The sequence below is a fragment of the Mustela nigripes genome, chromosome 14, assembly GCF_022355385.1.
Source record: "Mustela nigripes isolate SB6536 chromosome 14, MUSNIG.SB6536, whole genome shotgun sequence".
Lineage (NCBI taxonomy): Eukaryota > Metazoa > Chordata > Mammalia > Carnivora > Mustelidae > Mustela > Mustela nigripes.
In genome coordinates this window covers 33,388,429-33,410,455 of record NC_081570.1, presented here as the reverse complement: position 1 = coordinate 33,410,455, position 22,027 = coordinate 33,388,429, and the positions used below count along the sequence as shown (strand labels likewise).

General features: G+C 49.2%; 1 protein-coding gene and 1 long non-coding RNA gene across 4 annotated transcripts; both read left to right on the top strand.

Moving 5' to 3' along the window:
* The first annotated feature begins 11,751 nt into the window (after positions 1-11,751).
* Positions 11,752-13,367, top strand: LOC132001146 (uncharacterized). Its single transcript, XR_009399537.1, has 3 exons — positions 11,752-11,875; positions 12,657-12,753; positions 13,315-13,367. It is a non-coding gene; the product is annotated as an uncharacterized LOC132001146 (long non-coding RNA).
* Positions 13,368-17,806: 4,439 nt separating this feature from the next.
* On the top strand, positions 17,807-21,862 carry C14H1orf210 (chromosome 14 C1orf210 homolog). 3 transcript variants are annotated; one of them, XM_059374415.1, is made up of 4 exons: positions 17,857-17,894; positions 19,005-19,035; positions 20,035-20,151; positions 20,280-21,862. In XM_059374415.1, the coding sequence occupies exons 3-4, from the start codon at positions 20,133-20,135 to the stop codon at positions 20,597-20,599; spliced, it is 339 nt and encodes a 112-aa protein (XP_059230398.1). In that variant the 5' UTR covers positions 17,857-17,894; positions 19,005-19,035; positions 20,035-20,132; the 3' UTR covers positions 20,600-21,862. The 3 variants fall into 3 exon arrangements, with proteins under 3 accessions (XP_059230396.1, XP_059230398.1, XP_059230397.1); XM_059374413.1 differs by lacking the exon at positions 19,005-19,035 and having other exon boundaries at positions 17,807-17,894; XM_059374414.1 differs by lacking the exon at positions 17,857-17,894 and having other exon boundaries at positions 19,005-19,078.
* The last annotated feature ends 165 nt before the right edge of the window (positions 21,863-22,027 follow it).

Genomic DNA, 22,027 nt, shown 5'->3' with positions numbered 1-22,027 from the left:
AAACACAGTAGATGTAGTTAAGATGGTGTCGATCGGAGTTTGTGCCTTCTGTCATAAGATAAGCGTTTCTAGAGATTGAGTCATTCCCTCTTCCTGGTCCAGGGGGGAGACACCCTTATAAATGGAGATTTTCCTATCAGTGTAAAGGGTAACTTCTATGCAGTTTTCAGAACTTCGCCTGTGTCTACTGTTTCTTCAAAATAACTGGCTTAAAATAATCAATTGCCAAGGAGATATATTTCAAGGTGGTCTATTTGGCTTCCCTTCATATAGCTTTCTGGTTTTACAACTGGAAAAAGTGAGGCCTGCAGTGTTTGAGGGCATTTTGGGGTTGCGGCAAGGCTGGGACTTGAACTTCTTCTGACTTTGTGGCTCCTCAAGGGCACCTGTTAAGCAGACCCAAGGAATGTACTGGGAGTGAGCCTCCTGCATTTACAGTCTTTAGATTAAGCTGCAGCCAGAGACACCTCCTCATTGTCTGCCTGATGTCACAGAGCAAGAAAGAGCATGTGAGCAGGGGGAAGGGCAGAGGGAGAGCGAATCTCAGGCAGATTCCCCACTGAGCAGTGCTGGGGGATGGGGGGGCTCCATCTCATGACCCCAAGATCATGACCCGAGCTGAAACCAAGAGTCGGATGCTTAACTGACTGTGCCATCCAAGTGCCCTGATGTCATTATTTTTGTGGCAAACCAATGCCTATCCCTGGCACTGGGGGTGCACTGCCTGTAGGGGGCTGACAACAACACAGGGGGAGCCCCAGCCCATTGAAAAAGCCTCCAAAACCCATGGCTCTTGCCCCTTCTGTGCATCCCCCCCACTTACCCCGTCTCTCACTGCCCTGGCATCATTGCTTCATCTGGGACCTCCACTGGCAGTTCCCAGAACAGAACATGGCCTGCAGGTTCAAAACCCCTGCCAGGAGTCTGTCCTTCCAGGGGGTAAAGGGAGAAGTCTTGACACCATCAGATGGCAGGGGCTCCTGGTGAGATCTGTGGTCCCTCTGGCGTGGAATGGAGTGGTTGGGGTGGGGGTGAGACCTGGTGCCAGCTTAGTGGACTTTCCACCAGGCTCCAATTCACTGTCCTGGGGGAGCTGGACCCCTGCAGCCTGATTTTGCTGGGGCTTTTCGGAAAATCCCTGAAAAGTCTCAGGAGAGACTTGGGCTGCTGACGTAGCACGAAAACAGATCAGGGAAGATTCCCCACATCCCATAGACCCACAGACACCCCATTCCTAGGAGTGAGGCTAGGAAGAGCTTTCTCTGGATGAGTCTCTGTGGGAATGGGTCGTTGATGGCAGCCCGTCTTGGTGCCAGGGTCTTTGAATCTGGCACTGGGGATTGCCAGGGCAGTCTGTCTGGCAGGGTTGAAGGTCCTGTTCACTTTGGCAGAACACCTCCCTCAGTTCTGGGAAAACATGGCGGGCCCGATGTCATTTTGAAAGTGTGTGGAGAACACTTGGGCAGCATCTGCTCTTCTGGAAAATGACACAGATCCTAGCACAAACGTCTTCTCTGCATGGAGAAATCTGAGCCTATGACACAGTGGCACGTGCCAAGACTCGAGGCCCATCTGCCCTCCCTGCTTTTTCCGCTGGGAAACACATCCAGCAGTAATGATCTGTGGATAAATACAGAGCAAATCCCACAGAGCTGATACACAGAGACTTGTATTATACAACAACCTCCTATAAGTACCAAAGTGTATTTTTATGTGCCTTGAGATTACAGGGCAAGTAATTCAGTGTATGTGCTGCCCAAGGGAGCATTGTCGTGAGTAATATACGTCGCACAGGTTTACAAAAGCATGTCACAAGTGAAACATCACCGCACAAACACATTCTGAGTGAGTTGCACGTGGGTCTGCTAACCCTTAAAACCATGATGCGAATCTCAGAGTTTCAGTCGCTGGGAAAGTCAGAGGCTCAAAAGGATGCTCACGCAAAGGACAGCTCCCCACATTGTAAGGTCCATCCCTGAACCCCAGAACTAAGTTCATAATGAAAGCGCTCAACCAAAGATGACCCCCGCCCCCCGAACGGGAATAGCAGCCTGACCAACTCCACACAAGCTGATAATTCATAGCAGAGAAAGCCACCCTCCTGCAAATAGTGGGCATTCCAGCTGTAGGCCTGTGGGCGTACCCGGGCACGCTGTGCCAGCCAGTTGCCAGTGGTTTCTGGGCCGCCAGGCTTCCTGGTGGAATGCTGAAGCAGAGATTTTAGTGCCGCTGAGGATGAGATTTAAATCTACATGCCACTTTTAGTTTCCAAATGCCAAAGTTGGGGACCTCTAATTGGAGTGTTACTGGTAAGAAGCCGTAGCTGGACCAAAAAGGAAGGGGTAGTTAATTATCTTTTGCCCGTAGTGACTGAAAAATGGACTTGTGTTTTTGGAACAATCAGGACCCACTGGGGCGACCCCATGCTCCACGGTGGGCTGTGGAGCTAAGCAGGTCTGTGTTCTCTCCGTGGGGTCATCCATTTCGAGTGACACTGAATTGTTGTGTGTTTTTCACAACTGGTCTAGATTTGGGGCTGCTTCCTTTGGAGAAGTCGTCTGTCTTGGTCTTTTCTGGCTGCCGAAACAAAATACCACTGACTGGGTGACTTACAAACAACAAATGTTGATTTCTCACCATTCAGGAGGCTAGAAGTTGGGAGAGCAGGTGCCAGCATCCTCAAGGGGAGGGCTCTCTTCCAGGTCGCAGGCCCTCATTGGGCAGAAGCAGACTCGTGGACCTTTTTGAAATTTTATTTATTTGAGAGTGTGAGCGCAAGAGTGAGATCGGGAGGGAGAGCACAAGGAGGGGATGGGGCAGAGGGAGAAGGAAAAGCAGGTTCCCTGCTAAGCTCCATCCCAGGACCCCAGGGACCATGACCTAAGCTGAAGGCAGACGCTTAACTGACTGAGCCACCCAGGCACCTCTCAGACCTTTTATTAATAAAAGTATCAATCCATAAAAGTATCTGCCCTGTGACCCAATCACCTCTAAAGCCCTATGTGTAACATCACACTGAGCATGAGGGTTTCAGCACGCTTTCTGGGGGAACACAAACGTTCAGATCATAGACAGCATAGTCCTTCTCTAGAGATGGGGACAGGCTTACAGCTTTCCAGGAACCCATGCCCACATGCTGATGTTTTCCACGTCCCTCCTATGGGCCAGACCCTGTGCCATAGGCTAAGGCTGCAGCCATAAGAAGGACAGACATCATGCTTTGGAATGTTTAGCCTAAAAGGCAGCAGAGATCCTTTCATGGCAGAAACCTGAAGGCTTGAAGCTTCAGGGCATCTGTTGAAAAAATGGGAACCACCTTACCCTTTGGGGCAAGGCCCATGTTCTACTGGGGTTCCTGTTAAGAGGCTTAGTGTGTGATTTAGTGACACATGGAGTGATGTCCAACCCACACTGAGGTTCCTTTGGAATGATGTTTCTTCTGTGGGGAGGGAGAGAGGTCTAGGTACCAGAATGACAGATGCAGAACCATAGGATCTGATTTGGCCATAACAATGTACAAGCCTCAGTGTGGTACTTTCTTTTCTGCATGTGCTGATTATGACTCAGTCTGAGAAAAATGTTAACAGCGACGGCAGCTTGACTGAAACGTTTCTGAATGTTTACTCTCACTTTTTGCCCTAATCTCTTTGTAAGAATGCTCTGACAAGTGCAGGGTCACCAGCCGCCTTTTGAGTCACACTAGTCTAGTAGGGTAATGGAGCTGGGGGGATAGGTGGCTGGGGTTAAAGGTGAAGTCTGACTTTGTTTTATTATACCCCTTTTTGGGGTGTGATAGAGTCTATGGTGTGGCTGTGTGAGTGCCAAGGAAGTGAGGGCCACAGGAACAAGAATCTAACAGAGTCATTTATCAGGGTGTGTTCCTTTTCCCTTACTGTTCAGAACACGCCACATCTCTCCATAGAGCGGACATATAGAGACTCTGCACTGGACATTTCCAACATGGGCCTTTCTGATTTGTTACCATCGCCATCTTGACTGTAACACAAGACTCTTAAATTATCTCAAGATGGAATTCTGTCTTTCCTCTACAGTGGTTCTAAATTCTCTCGGGGTGTGATGGGAAGGACAGAGCTCCTCCAAAATGATGGGGGTTTAGTTGGCTGCATTGGCCTGTTTGGCCAAATATGACCAATGAGTGTCCTATTTGACCCCAAGGTGCTCAGAGGACTCCAGACAATGAGAGACCTGCTTTTGGGCTTATTTGGGGCCAAGGACTACTCTTCTCCAAGATGGACCATTCTCCATCTTCCACGCTCTTCTGTGAATGGAGGTTAGGGAGCAAGGAAGGAAAGGGAGGAGGGTTTGGCATAGGGACCCCCAGACCATGTTGGGTCATGGGCAGGAGGTTGGGTGGGAGCCCGCCAGAGTTCCACTTAGATTGTACTTCAGATAGTGGTGGTCCTGGGGAAGATATCCCTTTCCGTCATCCTGGGTTTACATCAAGGGACTACCTGACCTTTCCCCTTGACCCTGTGACGAAGTCAGGGATGGGTTGGCAGTGCCTGACCAGGTTTCCTCAGTATCAGAATGATGGGCAATGCTGGCACAGTCTATGGCCATAGCCCATGGGCTCCTATGACTCTTGTTCTCCTGAGTTGGAGGAAAAGTGTTTTTTTTAAAAAATGGATTTTATTTTTTAGAGTGATTTTAGAAATCATAGAAAAGTGGAGAAGATAGTACTGAGTTCCCATATATGCCACACCTGCTTTCCCCTATTAACTTCTTACATTAGTATGATACATTTACCGTAAGTAATGAACCAGTGTCAATACATTAGTATTAGTACTAAGTCCATAGTCTATTTGGGCTCCTCAGTTTCTTCCTATGTCTTTTTTTCTGTTCCAGCATCCATCCACATCATCACATTCCATTTAGTTGCCATGTCTCCTTAGCCCCTTCCTTGGCCTGTCAGTTTCTTTAGCATGACAGTTTCTCCAACTTCTTGTTTTTGGTGATCTTGACAATTTTGAGCTGTACTGATCAAGTATTCTGTAGGATGTTCTATTATAGGAATTTGTCTATAGATGTTTTTCTCATGATTAGGTGGGGTTACAGGTTTTGGGGAACAAGACCACAGAGGTCAACTGCTATTCTCATTCCATTATATCACAGCTACAGACTATCAACATGTTTTTCACTGTTGATATTGACCCTGACCACCTAACTGAGGTGGTAATGATCAGGTTTTTCCACTATAATGTCACTATTCTTTCCTGCCTTTCTGCTGTCCCCTCTGAGGTCCCTATGCATAGCCCTCACTTAAGGAGGGCAGACTTGCGCTCCCCCTCCTTGAAACTTACCATAAGTTATTCAGAATTCTTCTGAAATGGAGATATGTCCCTCTTCTCCTCCACTTATTTATCTAGTTAAGCATTTATTTATATCACGATGGATTCATCGGTATTTCTTTCATGCTTTGGCTTATAATCCAATGCTACTTTATTTTATTGCTTGTTCTATCTTTGGTCATTGGGAGAGCTTTCAGTTGGCTCCTCCATTCCTTTGACATATCTCCACCAATGTAGGGTTTTGTCATTGTTGCTGTCTGTGTGTTGTGCTTCAGTACTTCTAACTTCCTGGCACAAACAAGATGCTCCAGGTTCATCTTGTATATTCTGTGGTCTAGTCCTAGAATCAGCCATTTCTGAGGCACTGTGCCTTCTTTTATTTGAGACTGGCATTAGAAACCAGAAGCTGGGTGCCAGGTATGTTCATTGCAGCTGGGGTATTGCTCCTAGGCCCTCCCAGCAGACAGTGTAAGGACATATACATGTTTATGCCGACTGGTACCTAAGTGTTTCTATATTTAACGATTTGTATTTATATTAAGCTAAACATGAATTCGTAAGATATCTCCAACTTTATTTTTTTTTAAGATTTTATTTATTTATTTGACAGACAGAAATCACAAGTAGGCAGAGAGGCAGGCAGAGGGAGAAGGGGAAGACAGGCTCCCTGCTGAGCAGAGAGCCCAATGTGGGGCTTGATCCCAGAACCTGGAGATCATGACCTGAGCTGAAAGCAGAGGCTTTAACCCACTGTGCCACCCAGGCGCCCCGGATGTCTCCAACTTTAATCCATTTCTACATGGGTCAAGGACAGTGCTTTTTACCTTAGAACCACCCTCTCCCTTGCAAAACCCAACATTCATCCCAATTGTTTGATTTTTTAAAAGCAAGTTTTTCAGAAACAGATCACATCTGGTAGGGAGAGCTTGACCATAATTAGAACTAAATGTACTTTATGAAAATGATAAAAGGTTGACACATGATTTTCAGTGAATTCACCTCAAGTACCAGATTTCTAAAAAGGTTACTCGAAAGACCCCTGCTGGTAAGAATAGTCAGGAAAACTCCGAGATCGAAGAGGGATGAAGGGTGTTCCTGCCCTATCAGATTGTCTTTCCCAAATTGGCACAACAGTATCTCCAGTTCCAGTTTTACATTGCAAAAAAAATGTTTTTTCTTACAATGTGACCTTGACATTTGCCCCACCGGGAGGTGAGGTCATGTTTCCTCTCCTTGGCTTTGGAGGGGATTGAATCACTTGCAGTCAAACAAACGCAGAGGATGTGATGCTACGTGGGTGAGAAAGGGTAGGCAGCTTCTAGGTCCTGAAAGTGCCTACACCATCACTCTGAGCCATGATGTAAACAGTCCCACCTCTCTGAAGCTGCCATGCTGTGCGGAAGCCCAAGCTAGTGCATGTGGAGAGAGCACATAGAGAAATCTTGAAGCTTCATGATGACAAAAAGATGGTAGGCCAGCCCCCAGCTGCTCCAGCTCTTCCCCTCCAACATTTTCCCAATTGTACTTACTGTCTGATAAGCCAATGAGCCAAAACCACCCAGCCAAGACTTTCTTGAATTCCTGACTAACAGAGACTGGGAGATGGAACACAAGGATTTTATTTGAAATGACTAAGTTTTGGGTTGGTTTACTTCACAGCAATATTTGCCAGAACATAAAACATATTACATGTAAAGTCTCAATAATTAAAACAACATGGAACTGGCCCACACATAGACCAACGGAAGGGAAAATCCAGAAGTGGACCCAAATACATACAGGAAATTAGCATAGATAAAAAGTGGTATTTCAGGGACGCCTGGGTGGCTCAGTTGGTTAAGCGGCTGCCTTCGGCTCAGGTCATGATCCCAGCGTCCTGGGATCCCACATCGGGCTCCTTGCTCGGCAGGGAGCCTGCTTCTCCCTCTGCCTCTGCCTGCCATTCTGTCTGCCTGTGCTCACTCTCTCCCCCCTCTCTCTCTGATAAATAAATAAAAAATCTTTAAAAAAAAAAAACTTAAAAAAAAAGAAAAGAAAAGTGTATTTCAGGGGCACCTGGGTGGCTCAGAGGGTTAAGCCTCTGCCTTCGGCTCAGGTCATGATCTCAACATCCTGGGATCGAGCCCCACATCAGGCTCTCTGCTTGGCGAGGAGCCTGCTTCCCCCTCTCTCTCTGTGCCTGTTCTTTGCCTACTTGTGATCTCTGTCAAATACATAAATAAAATCTTTTTTTTTTTAAAGTGGTATTTCAAATCAGTAGGAAAAGTTGGTCTTTTTAATAAATGGTGTTACAACAAATCGCAGCTGTCTATAAAAATATGAAGTTGGATCTATACGTTATATATCCAGATAAATGCCAAGGGTGCCTGGGTGGCTCAGTGGTTTGAAGTCTCTGCCTTTGGCTTAGGTCATGATCTCAGGGTCCTGGGATCGAGAGCACCGGGTTGGGCTCCCTGTTCAGCGGGGAGTCTGCTTGTCTCCCTCTGTCTCTGTACCTCCCTGCCTGTCCCTACCTTGCTCATTCTCTCTCTGAAACAAATAAATCTTAAAAAAAACAAAAACAAAAAAACCGTAACTCATATTACAGATTAGAAATCAATAAAAACACATAAAATCCAATAGATATATGGGTAAAGACTATAAAAAAGATACTATGTTAACACACAATTCCATGATTACAAACAGTTTATAGGAAAGTAAATACAAATAGTCCTTTAAAATATGAAAATGTGGGGCGCCTGGGTAGCTCAGTGGGTTAAGCCGCTGCCTTCGGCTCAGGTCACGATCTCAGGGCCCTGGGATCGAGTCCCGCATCGGGCTCTCTGCTCAGCAGGGAGCCTGCTTCCTCCTTCTCTCTGCCTGCCTCTCTGCCTACTTGTGATCTCTCCCTGTCAAATAAGAATAGAATAAGAATACAATCCTTAAAAAATATATATGAAAATGTGCCTGGTCTTACTTATCGTAAGAATAATTCAAAGTAAAACTCTTCCTGAGTACCATTTTCATCCATCAACTTGGCAGAAACACAGTCTTGATGAGGCTGTGGGGAAAGAGGTATGTTCACATGTAATAATACATGCTGGTTTAGCTCCCACGGAGAGGGATTTGGGAATTACTGTCAAAACCACAAACATGTTGACTCTCCCACTCACATTCTTGGGAAATCATCCTTGCAGTACTCTATGTAATGGCGAAAGATTGGGAAAGACCCAAGTGTCAGTCAACATGGGACTGCTCCAATAAATTTTGAGGTAGCCACATGACGGAATATTCTGCAGCTGTAAAAATGGTTGAAGAAACTCTTTAAGTCTATATAAGGTTTTCCACACACTAATTAGTGAAAAAAAAAAAAAAACAAGATGCAGAACAGCGTGTGCAGTATGTTGGCTTTTGAGGAGGAAAGAAGAAAATATATATGTATATTCATAGTGCTCGTATTTGCATAGAGGAACTGGAAAGATGCACCAGAAGTTCATAAAAGTCAGTCCTCGGGGTGAGAGGAATAAGACAGTTGGGAGCCAAGGGGCTGGGAGTGAGAACTGTAACTGTCCACCTTTTCTATTTTTCTGATCTCTGACTCATATTTGAGAATAAAATACAAGGCATGTGACATAAAAGGAGTCCCAGTTCTTTAATTTATTTCCTTGATTTGAGAAAAGGCAAAAAGCATTCTGTGACACATGAGACAACTCGCGAGTGTGAAGGTCTGGCTGTGGTCTTAAGTACCACTTAGAAGGGAGTGGTCAGCTGCTCACCAATAAAATAAATAAAGCCTTATTGTCTTGACTTTTAGTTTAGGAGAGTAAGGGCCCATTTCTTATGGTCATCCCCAATGGGTTGGGCCCACTGTTGTCCAAGTGACCCTCATGTTCAAGGGGGACAGAAAAACCCAACCCTCCAAGGCCCATCAGCCTCCCGTGCCCCAACAGGTCACTGAGACCACACACTGATTTATGCCCCTTCAGTGGTCTTCCAGGGTGTTCCATGTGGCTTCTTAAACTGCTCTGAGGGTTTTAGAGTGCATGTAAATATGTGTGGAAACATGCCACAGGTTCCTTTGAAAATTCAACTTAATGTTTTATGTATACAAGTTCCCGGTCTTCTGGCAGAAATGGTGGAATTGAGACCGCTCTGGGTTATGCGAATTATGCTCAAAAAGTTACTGGTAAAATTTAGGGCTGGGTCCGTGGATGGTGAAGAACATAAATCTCTCCAAGATGCCCCTCACAATTGACATGAAGGCCATAGGAATGGTCAGATCAGTCCTCTGCTAAGTCATAGAGACTCCTCCCAAGGAAACCTGCCAGGCGCGGGTGGATTACCTGGGTGTCCATGCAATTATTTTTCCAAAATGAACAGAGTGAGAGTTCCATCTTTACTTCTTGGATCTCAATAAGCTGTTATATACAAGCTGTGGAAAGTCAGTATGTGAAGCTGAATGCTGGGCTTTGTTTTCCTCACTGATGCTAAGGAGATGGGTGGTCCCAATATTCCCCTCCCCATTACATTCCTGTCTTCTCCTAAAGCATGCCCTTGTGCATTGGCTCCTAGAATATTCTGAAAAGTATTTAAGATATTTCTTTGTTTTGGGCAACCCCCAATGCTGGTGTCTTTATATATTCCAGAAGTGTTTTATCTCTCTCTCTCCTCTTGGTCACAATTGCTTTTTGAAAAACCACGTGAAATGTTGCCTACGGAATGGATGAAGTTTTCTTTTGGCTGAAATAAGCGACACGTTCACCCAATTCCTACACGCCCCTTACCCCGACTTTAATTTTACCAGCAAATCACTCTTCATGTTGATACGCCAAGAAGGTCAAAAAAAAAAAAGTGATTCTTCTAAGATTTTTTTTAGGTCAGCTGTTGATTAACAAGAGTCCCTTCACTTAACACTCAACAGCAACTAAAGTCATACTGTCGAGTCAAAACCTGTTTTTGCTCTTCTTCTAGGAAATAACTGTATTTGAAAGGAAGTCTGTCAGCAGGTGTTTCTGGAACATCAGGCTGAGGCTCTGCCCCCGGAATTAGTGGGTGAGTGTGTGTGTTTTCACCCTGGGCTGAAAAGATGTGCCAGGTGTTTGTGACAAGCTGTGATGAGGACTGCAGATTACTTGGGATCCATTGTATTCTTTCTCCTTGTTGGAAAAAGAAAGCTCTGAAAACAAGCCCTTATTTAAAGGAAGCCCCAGTTCATCCGACAAGGCTTTGAATGAAGTCCCTTTCATGCAAACTGCTCGACAAAGGCCATTTGGCCCTGAGAAACCCTATGAGGCCAGAAGCTGGAATGAACACCCCATGGAGGGTTCAGACAGTTCCAAGCTCAGGACTTTCTTCAAACATAACAGGTGTTTATTGACCCTGGTCGGAATGAAAACGACCCAGTAACACAAGCAGGAGAGCCTGGCGTAGAACGAACATCCATCACCGTGACTAACAGTTGCGGAATAGTTACAGGTACTGGGAAAGGGTGCTGATGACTTCTCATGGGCTCTCTGCCTTTGAGGTACGTTTCGTTATTATTTTCTGCATCTTACAGGTGAGGACATGCAAGCTTCTTACAGGCAGCTGGGTTACGGTCGTGTGGGGGCCCAATAAAGATGGGCAGGCACGACTTTTCAGGGTGTCTGGCCTTGGAGGCCCACGGGGACCTTGCTTCACCCCTGCCACCCTGAAATCCTAGAACCAATAGCATGCAACACAAATGACTCATTGTCCTTCTGCCTCAAACAATAGCAGGCCTCCTTAGAATACAAAGCACATTTGATGAGAGAAAGCGGCCACCAGAGGCCACAGCCACACATTAGGGCAGAATCCACAACCCTGGGTGGGGGGGTGGCAAAAGGGGTGCTTCCCACTTGTTCAATCTCACTTCAAAGATTGCTTGAGGAGAAATGGTAATGACAGCACAAATCCATGAGCTCCGTGACCCATTGCTGGTGACACAGCGATGACACGGAAACGTCTGAAGGCAGGGCCTCAACTCCCACTCTTCTTGAGACACTTTTCTCCTGGAGGCACTCTGGTGCTTTGCCAGCACCATCCTGGCCACCGCCCTGAGGAACGGATGCTAGTACAACAACACCAGGTTCCCTGCCCCCATGGGGGACAAGCCTCCTTTCAGCCGTAAGTGGTACCTGCCACCAGAAGATTTCCACACGGGAATGGCCCCAACACACCCAGGGACTCACAGGTGGGCACCAACTTTTCCCCTTTCCCCTTTATTACCAGAGCCCTGTGAGAAAGCAAGAATGTGGGAGAGACGACTGCTCCCCTTGCATGGGACCTGGGGAGGCAGGGCTGGGTGGGGCAGCATGATGGGGTCACTCTGTCTAGCTGGTCTGCCCCTTGGCCACTTGCCTGGGTATGTCATCCCTCGGGAGAGGGTGGAGTCATCCCCTGCCAGGTCTGCTGAGCTCCGTCCTCCTGGTCCAGTTACTCCAGAGATAACTGATCATGGGGGGCCTCAGACCGCTAACTCATATCCAATGTGGCAAGATGGAGCTGGCAGCTTGGGAAGAAGCTGTCCCAGGAACCCGGATGTTGGACTGATGTGGCAACCGTCTGAGGTAATCATACTGGAGTTTCAGGGTGGTGTGGTTGGGGCTAGAAGAAGCTTGGTAAGCGCTTCCTTCAGGGCTTCTTGGAATTCTGTGGCCCTGGACAGGTTTTTCCTCCTTGAGGAAGGACTGGAAGCTTCCATCTCCAATGTTTCCCTAGTCTCAGGTCTGGGTCTGGGAAGCTCCACTGGGATAAATCCTTCGAGCTTACCTCAGTGAAGTGTGACTTTTGGTGACGATGAGGTAAGAGGATTTGTTTCACTGAGCTTCGAGACCATTGCCCACTGGGGCCACTTCAGGGACGCTCCGAATGCTGGGGCATGTCCAGGAGGTCAGTGCTGGCAGACCAGGAGTGGGGACAGGGCCAGCCTCCAGGGACAGGCCACCCTCCAGTGGCTTGCAAGAAGAAGGGGTCCTCTACCTATTTCAAGGGTCCACCTGTTTACAACAAAATAGAGCTTCCTGCATACAGAGTGTGAAGGGTTAACACCAGTTCTTCTCCTGGGAAGAGCAGGTGAGCCCCCGAACTTCCAAGGATTCATCCTCATGATGAGTGTTTAGTGAGCACCTACTCCATGCAGACCCATGAGCGTGTTTGTAACTGTGCTCACTAGCATCTTCCTGCTCGCATCAGCTTCTCCAAAGGGGACCGCAACCACCCCGAGGCTAAGACCCCCGGGATGAGCCCAGGGAGGGACTAGGTCACATGGAGAAGGGAGTGGGTGTAAGATGGGGAGCAGGACACCTTGTCCTTTGCTTCCTCAGCATCCATTCCCTGTTCTTCTATTAGCAGCACTCTCCATTTCCTTTGGGAGATACAATCCAATCTTTGAAGGGACTGTTGTGTGTCACTGCAAATGATTGTAAGGAATGGAACTCCCTCGATGGTAAGTTTTACTGACAGAAGAGGGATCTAGCTGGGATATAACTGGACAGGTGCTGGACTTAGAGTCAGAAGAGCCGGGTTCGAATCCCTTCTCTTCCATTTACTCATAGAGTTATTAGCGGGGTTTCTTCAGTTCTCTGATTAGCAGGTGGAATTAACGTACTTCAGGGCATAGTAAGACCATCATCGGTCCATAGACGCCCATCTCAGGACCACCCCATGGTTCATATTGGAGGGCATGTCTGTATGAAGAACAGCATCCTCTGGATAACCTCTATTTCCATTTGGCACAGTCTGCTGCTGACTACCTCCTATTTTTTCAACCTACTCTCTCTGGCACAACTAGCAATGGCTCTAAAATTTGTCCATCCCACCACTTTTTTTTTGGACCCCTCACACCTCCTGCACCTGGCCCTCACATCCTCCTGGCCCAGATTGCATGGGCCAGCAGGGCAACACCTCTGTTGCCCACAGCTCAGTTCCCTTGCCCCTCTCTGGCTGTATCAGATTTGCTGGACAAATCCGCAATCCTGACCCAACGATTCTCTCTCCCAAACCCCAGGATGAGGAATTTACATCTTCTAGAATCCCAGTACCAACACCCTCCACCCCCCACTCTTCATCATGAGCTGATGACATTGCTTCCTGTTTCTCTGGAAAAACAGAAGCCACCAGAAGAAAACTCCCTAAGGCTCCCTATCATTTCACCTGTGCACTCCACTTTCGTCAGAGGGAGTCTCCCTGCTCCCGGCCAGTGCCAACCCTCCACCTTGACTCCACGCCCGTTGATGCCTAAGGACTCACACTCCCATTGTCTCTTCTCTCTTTGTGTCATCAGTTTCCCGTCTCTCCTGGATTATTCCTAACAGCAGACACAGACAGTCTAAAGGCTCCTAACCTTTAAAAAAACAAAAAAAAAATCCTCCCTGGGCCCCACACCTTCTTCTAGAGTATGCCCTTCTGCTCCTTTTACTCCTTTACAGCAAAATCCCTTGGCAGAGTTGCCTTTACTTCCTCTGCTCCCAGCTTGTGCATGGCTCATGCATCATACGCCATGCCCCGTTGGGCATTTGTCCCCACCGCACTGTGGAACTGCTCTTGTCACGGCTGCCAGGGACCTCCACATGGCCAATTTCAAAGTCAATTCTCAGTCCGTAGCTGGGCTGACCTCCGGTCAGCATCGGCCATAGCTAACTGAGCCCTCACCCTTGAAACGCTTGCTTCTCTGGCCTCCGGGACACCTCTCTGGGGTGTCGGCCTCCTACCACGCTGGCCAGTCCTAGGCTTCTTTCCTGCGTCTCCTCCCCTCCCCAGCCTCTGCTCCTGGCAAGCTTGAAGGCTCGGCCCTCCTCTCTTTCCACGTTTCCTTTGGGGCATCTCATCTAGATGGCTGGCTTTAAAAATCGTCCACATGGTGCTGGTTCTCAAACTTACATGTCTAACTCTTCCCTTCCTGCCGCATTCAGGCTAGTTCCTGGTAGTGCGTACTTAGGATGTTACCTGGATGTCTCATGGGCATCTCACGGCCAGCGTGCCCACAACTGAGGTCCTGACTGCCCTGACAGATCTTCCCCTTTCAGAGTCTTTGCATTTCAGTAAATGATGACTCCATCCCACTAGCTGCTCACTCAAAACTCAGGAGGGATTCTTGGTTCTTTTTTTTGCTTCCTCAAACCCCACACCCCATCAGAAAATTACATGGGCTTTACCTTCAGAACATACCTGAAGAGTCTGAGCCCTTCTCCCCTTTTCCACCTGACTACTCTGATGCCACATTCCCTCTCTCATGAATGATAGCCACAGCCTCCCAACTGACCTGGGAAAGAAGGTCAGCCCCTCTCACTGACGGAAGGAAGGATAAGGCCCGACATGAGTTGGCCCCACATAGCTCCTTCCATTCTCCCCACTGTGCTCCCTTCAGCTAGCCTCTTTTCTGTTGCTTGTATGAGCCAACATGTTCCCACCTATTGGTCTTTGTTCTGGCTGTTCCCTCTTTCTGGAATGTTCTTCCCCCAGATACTGGCATGATTGCTATCCTACTTTTAGTCAGATCTCAACTCAAACATTCCTTCTTCTGTGAGTCCCGTCTTTTTTTTTTTTGACTATCTGATGTAGAGTAACAGCCACCTGTACAAGTCTCTATCACATGAAGCTATTTTCCTTTTCATAGCACTCAGTATCTGAACTAATCTTATCTATTTCTTGACTTGTGTATTGTCTGCCTTCCTAACCAGAAGGAAAGCTGAATGGTGGTGGGAACTCTGTCCCCAGTGCTAGCACTGAGCTTGTCACATGGTTGCCAGGGCATGCCATGGTTGCCATGGAGGGTTGTAAGGGTTGTTCACTGCATCAGAGTTCCTGGCTGAGGAGCAGGTGCTGACATCTAGCCTGTTGCCTGCTTTCCATGCACTGGGGCCATCCAGCAGGTTGCCTTCTGCTGTTCTGCAATTTGTGTTGTATGGGCTGGTAGTGGCTCTGTGACAGGCATTCAATAAATATTCATTGAAGGTGCCTGGGTGGCTCAGTTGGTTAAGTGAGCCTTCAGATCAGGTCATGATTCCAGAATCCTGGGATCGAGTCCCATATCAGGCTTCCCCTGCTCTGCAGGGAGCCTGCTTCTCCCTCTCCCTCTTGCTCTGTCTTTACTCCCCCACTTGTGCTGTCTCTCTCTGTCAAATAAATAAATAAAATCTTAAAAATAACAATAAAAAATAAATATTCATTGAATAAATTACTGATGGATGTGCAGACCTTTACTTGTTTTCTTCTGTGGAACTTCATGCAAAATACCTTCTCAGGGCCTTATTTTCATCATCTGTCAAAGGGATAACTAACATCTATTTCATAGTATAGTTAGGAAGTTTAAATAAAATCGTTCATAAAAAATCTGGCACAAATATGATTAGATTTGTATGAAATACCCAGTATAGGCAAATCCACAGAGACAAAAAGCAGATTAGTGGTTGCTGGAGGCTGGAGGGATGAGGAAATGGGGAATGACTACTTAATAGGGTGAGGTGCTCTTCTGGTCTGATGCAAGTGTTTTAGACTAGATAGAGGGATGCTTGTACAACGTTCCAAATGCCACTGAACCGTGCCCTGAAAAGTGGCTAAAATGGTGAATTTCTTACATGAATCATGAGTTATGCTATATGAATACCTCAATTAAAAAAAGAACCAGCACAGCGCCTGGGAACGGTAGGTTCCACTTGGGGACTGGTAGGTGTTCAGTGAATAGCTTTTGAATCTTATGATGATGCTCTTGATTCAAGGGCAAGATCCCAGACCTTCCTTGGTTCCTTACTGCCCCATCTGGGATACTATTCAGTTTCCTCTCATTCATTTATTTCAGAAGCATCTATTATGGCCACTTTAGATATTGGGGATGTGGAGAGGAATAAGACAGACACAGACCCTTCTCCCAGAGTTTACTGGCTCATAGAGGACTGTGCCAGATGAAGAGAAAATCACAATACTGTGCAGTCAGGGCTAGCTGGGAGAAGGGCCAATGTCTGTGGGGCACAGAGGAGGTGGGTAGGGACCCAGACAAGGGCATGTCAGGGAAGGCCCCTTTAGATAGAGAGGCACTGGAGCTGGCGCCTGAGCCCTGAGTTGGTCTGGCAAGAATAATCAGCCAGGGGGCGCCTGAGTGGCTCAGGTCATGATCTCAGGGTCCTGGGATCGAGTCCCCGCATCGAGCCCTCTGCTCAGCGTGGAGCCTGCTTCCTCCTTTCTCTCTCTGCCTGCCTCTCTGCCTACTTGGGATCTCTCTCTGTCCAATAAATAAATAAAATCTTAAAAAAAAAATAATCAGCCAGGTGGGAGATGACGCGTAGGGGTAGGGGCTGGAGGGCGGGGTTGGGGTCCCAGAAAGAGCCCAAGCAAAGCCTGGCGGGGAAGACCGTATGGGTCGGAGGAATAGAGAACAGTCTGGTGTGGCTGGCGCAGTGTGCCCAGGCAGATGACGGACCAGGCAGGAGAGTTCTAGAAGGGGCCACTGGCAGCAGGAATTCAACTCCAAGCTAAGATATTCAAAGTCCTGCAGGAACTGACCTCCACTTGGTTGTCCCGGGGTCCCACTGACACACCCTAGGGGCAGCCCTTGCTCTGGCTGTGCCCCGTGGTTCCCTGGGACTTCCTCGTTTGTACTCTTCCTCCTTTCAATATTTATTGAGAATCTGCCCAGTGTCAGGGGCCAGGAACCCTGCTGTCAGGATCAGGACGGGGGATGGGTGGTGGCGGAGGGCGGTGGAGCACCAGGAAAGCTCCTGGGAGGCAGCACCCAGGGTGCCCTGGGCAAGAAAGTGGGGCTTGCAGGGAGAAGGCAGGACTAGTCTGCCCAGACCTAATGCTCAGGAAGGGGACTCTGAGCTAGGTCTTAAAGGACAAGAAGGCGCTAGGTCTGGGGATGAGGAGGAAGGCAAGAGGGAAAGGTTCAGAGCTGGCTCTGTGGGCTCCCAGGATCCTCGAGATCCAGATCCAGATGACAGGGCTAGAAGCCTCTATCCTGATGCACACCTAGGCACACAAGTAAACCCCAAGGGCACCGGTACATTTTCCATTGACCTCAACATTCCGCACCCCCTACCCCCAGCCCCCCAGCGTCTGCTCACAAACATTTTTGCAGGCCATTCTGAGTGTCCTCGGTGCCTGTGGGTTTGCAGGGAGGAACTCCCTCCCTCTCCCCTCCAGTTCCGTCCTACTGCCTTACCGGGCCTGCAAAACTCCCCCTTCCACTCTAGACTTTGTACAGGTCATGGGAAACACACTAGCTTATGGGGCCGTCGACCTGAGCAGTCGCTCCGCTGAGATGCCTGCCTGCCTGCTCCTTCCAGAGCCTGTTGAACGCCCCCTCTGGAACCCAGGAACACGCCTCCCTCTCCCCCGACTTCTCACCGGGCGCAGAGGGTGGGGGTGGGGCCTGAGCCAGAAGGTTCCCTGCAAAAGCCGAGCCAGAAGAGTAAACCTCCGGATTGGAGGCTTCTCCTGCAGCCTGGCCCTCCGCCCTCACCTGAGGATTAGGCCCCGCCTGCCGGCCGCGTCGCCAGGTGAGTCAGGTGGCAGCTCCGGCCCACCCACCTGTCCGCGTTCTGCCCGTCCCAGCCGGAAGCTTCCTCCTTGGACTCTGCACAGTTCCTACAGGTGGGGAGCAGAGGGGAAGACTTTGGGGGGGCCTGGGAGGGGGATCCCACAGATCTCTGAGGGCTCCTGGGAGTTTTAAAAGGAGCCCCAAACCAGGGTGGAGTGTGTACGTCTGTGAGATCAGAGACTGTGTGTTTGTGGAAGGAAGAGATGTGACATGTGGGGTAGGGTGACAGCCTGTGGGGGTGTGTGTGTCCTTGAGAAGGAGTCACAGGGGCAGGGCAGGCAGGAAAAGAGTAGGAGTGAAATTTTAGAGATATCCATTTGAATACAATTCATTTCCATTTAAAATCTGATTTCCTGAAGATCCAGTGCCTATGGTGGGGCCCAGAATAGGCACCCAGTGAGAGAATGAGTGATTGAGCCCTCCTTTCTGACGCCCCGCTTCACTCTCCAGCTCCCCCTTCTTCTTCTCCTACCCGCACTGAGCAGCTGAGCATCAGCTCTCCACTAGCTGAGCACCAACTCTCCGTTAGCACCAGGCCACCCATGAACCAGACTGGTCCTTGGCCCCAGGCAGCTGCCCATCTAGTAACTGGCCACTTCTGCTGGGTAGTTGACTGCGTAGGGCAGGGAAGGGGTCCTCCAAGGGGGTCCTGGGACAGTCTCACAGAAGGGTGTGGTCTGATTTGGCCTGGAGGGATGGGATGGCTGGGCAACAAGAGGGAGGTGAGGTGTGTGTGTGTGTATAGCATGGGGGAGGGAACTGTGGACAAGAGGGCTAGTTTGGCCCAAGGGCCATGTGCTGGATTCTGGAGCCTGGGAGAAAAGGCTGAGAATCTTCATGTAGCCCCGAGGGCTTGGGGAACGGTAGAAGGATGTTTAAGAGTTGGGGAGTGATGGGGTCAGATTTGGGCTTTAAGGCTCATGCCTCCGGGGAATGGACTGGAGGCAGGGCAAGATGGATTAGGAGGTCCCGTAGATGAAGGTGGCTTGGACTAGGGCAGTGGCGGTGGCGTGCAGGGGAAGGGCAGAGCCATTCCAGAGATGTTTAGTTCCAAGAAGAACTCATGAGTCTTGGTGACAGGTTGGAGGAGACGAGGGAGGGTTTCAGGAAGGTTATTAAAAAACATGGGAGGTACTCCCCTAAACTAGACGCTACTCTCCTAGGTGCTTTCCTGGCTTGGATACTCCTCCCCAGGTACTCCTCTGATAATCTGCAGCCCTAGCTGTTCCTCTGACAGGTACTTCCCTAACCTAGGTGCTCTTCCTCTAGATACTCCTCAGATTCAGGTGTTGCTCCCCCAGACATTCCTCTGACTCAGGTGCTCCTCCTGCTGAGTGTTCCCAGGCCTAGGTGATCTTCCTCCAGATCCTCCCTTAATTCAGGTGCTCCTCCTCTCGCTCCTCCCCAGCCCTAGTAGTTCTTTTTTTTTTTTCTTATTTTAAAACATTTATTTAATTACAAGTTAATATATAATAGCCCTAGTAGTTCTTATCTGGATCATTTCCTGATCCAGGTGATCTGCATTTGGCTACTCCCTGAATACTGCCTCCCTTGGGGGCAAATGGAGGCCAATGGACAAGGGATGTGTCTGAAGAGCTAAGAGGGTCAAGGTTGGGTAGCAGGAGCTCCTGACTGAGGAGTGGGGTCCCCTGACTGGGCAGGGACTGGCACTCTCCTCCACATGTGGTCTCTACTTTGGTTCATCAGCTCTAAGCAATTGCTGTTGTCCAACCCCTGGGAGCCAGAACCGCCTCTGCCCCCCTTTCCCATCCAAGTGGTATAGCAGACTGGACTCTGGACCTTGGTTTCAGAGACCTGGGTTCAAGTCCTGGGACATTGACTGAGTTAGTTCACCCTTCTGGGCCTCAGACTCCTCATCTACAGAGAGGGGATCCTGTTTATACCCACATTTACAGGGTTCTGTGAGCACATTGTCCGGAGCTTGAATCAGACGTAACATTGAGTAAGTTCCCGCATTGATTTTTTTCTGAGGCTTGCAGAGCTGGACCCTGCAGCTTTCCCTTACAGAGAGCCAATTTCTAGGTGTGCAGCTCTTTCTCTTTTTTGTGCACAGCTGGTTGCGGCCAACTGTCCGGTGTCCAGAGATTGTGCAGTGCCCTCACATGGCTGTGCGTCTGCCTGAGAACGAGCACCTGTGCTCCCCGGACACCCTCTTGTGTGTGTATGTTCTAGGACTCTGGCCTCTGGGGCTGCCTGGCATCTGGGGGTTTCCTTGGAGCTCGATCTTTTCTGGCAGAAGCCGAGGCTCACCGGTGTCTTGAGGCCCCTCCATGCGTGAGACAAACCAAAGTGAGTGAGTGGGAAGGAGGCCAGGGCAGTGGGGAGAGGTTGGGAGAAGGACCCCGCCCCACACCTTTCGGTTTCCCCAGGGAACCCAGCTGGGGTCCCCATCCATAATGCTGTCCCTTCCTCTGCAGCCACTGTGGAGCCCTCAGAGCTCCCAACAGCATCGTCCATGTCCCCTGAAGTGGGCACTGGGGCCCGGGCATGGCCCGTGCTGGTAGGGGTTGTGCTGGGGGCCGTGGTCCTCTCTCTCCTCATCGCACTTGCTGCCAAATGCCACGTCTGCCGCAAATACCGTGCCAGCTACCAGCACCGCCCGCTGCCCAGGACAGGGAAGGGGATCTGCCCGGAGGTGGCCGAAGAGGATGATGATGGCTTCATCGAGGACAATTACATTCAGCCCGGGGTTGGCGGGCTGGGGACCGAGGGTAGCAGGGACAACTTATCCTTCTGAGTCCCCATCACCGGACACCCCACCCTAACCCCGTGCCCATACCTGACAATGTAAGGATAATGGAGACTCCACGAGGACCGTGAGGCTCAGGGACAGAGGTATCTAGGGCTTCAGGGCGAACCAGGGGTAGAGCATCCCTTCTTACCCTGACACTGGCTACTAAAGTGACAAACCTTCTCTTGCTCTGTAACCCTCAATGGCTCCCTGCTGTTCTCAGGACAACCACAGGGCCTGACCTGGGAAATAAGGCCTCTTTCGACCTCTTGATTCCCTTTCTTGCCTTTCCCAACTTCACTCCCTACTAAACGAATTATTTGTTATTTCTGTTCTCCCACATGGTGTTTTTCCATGCGCTTTTTCCTCACATGCTCTCCCGGGCCTACACTGCCCTTCTGTTCTCTCAAATCCTCTGTGACAGAGGGCACCCGGAGGGGGACTCACTTGGTGGAGCGGCTGGCTCTTGATTTCGGCTCAGGTCATGATCTCAGGGTCCTGGGATTGAGCCCTACACCGGGCTCCCTGCTGAGGATTCTCTTTCTCCGTCTGTCCCTCTCTGCCCTCCCCCACCCCGCTTTCACAGTGCGCCTGTGCTCTCTCTCCCTCTCTCTCAAATAAATAAATAACTATTAAAAAGAAATCCTCTTTGACAGTGATGAAAATCCCTGGCCAACAGAGCCCCTCTGGCCCGTCTACCTGCCAGCATTTCTGGTGTGCTGGAATGATAACAGTTGAGCGGGTGAAAACCAGTGTGCCAACCTTCCTACTGAATTTTTTTCAATGAAGTGAGTAATCTACATGGTTACATGACATTTTTCACAGGTAGTAATAAATTGATTTTCATTTTAAATGAAAGTAAAAAAGAGTCACTGATTTTTTATTTTCCTGAATTGGGACTTGCGGGTAAAGTGTTCCTTGTCGGGGCACCTGGCTGGCTCAGTGGTTTAAGCCTCCACCTTCTGCTCAGGTCATGATCTCAGGGTCCTGGGATCCAGCCCCACGTCGGGCCCTCTGCTCAGCAGGGAGCCTGCTTCCCCCTCTCTCTCTCTGCCTGCCTCTCTGCCTACCCGGGACCTTGCTCCCTCTGTCAAATAAATAAATAAAATCTTAAAAAAAAAAAAAGCGAGGGAGGGAGTCAGATGTGGGAGACTTTATCAACAGTTGATCAAGAGGAGGAAGGCAGGTACATCCTTGCTGGTGGGGAGATTGGGGCAAAGGAGGCAGTTGTGTGTGTGTGTGTGTGTGTGTGTGTGTGATATTCAACAATTCCATACATTACCTGGTGCTCATCATGACAAGTGTACTCTTAATCCCCCCCCCCTCGTTCCCCCCCGTCCCCTTGCCCCGCCCTGCCCCCCGTAACCATCAGTTTGCTCTCTGTAGTTAAGGGTTGTTTCTTGGTTTCTCTTTTTTCCCCGTTTGTTCATTTGT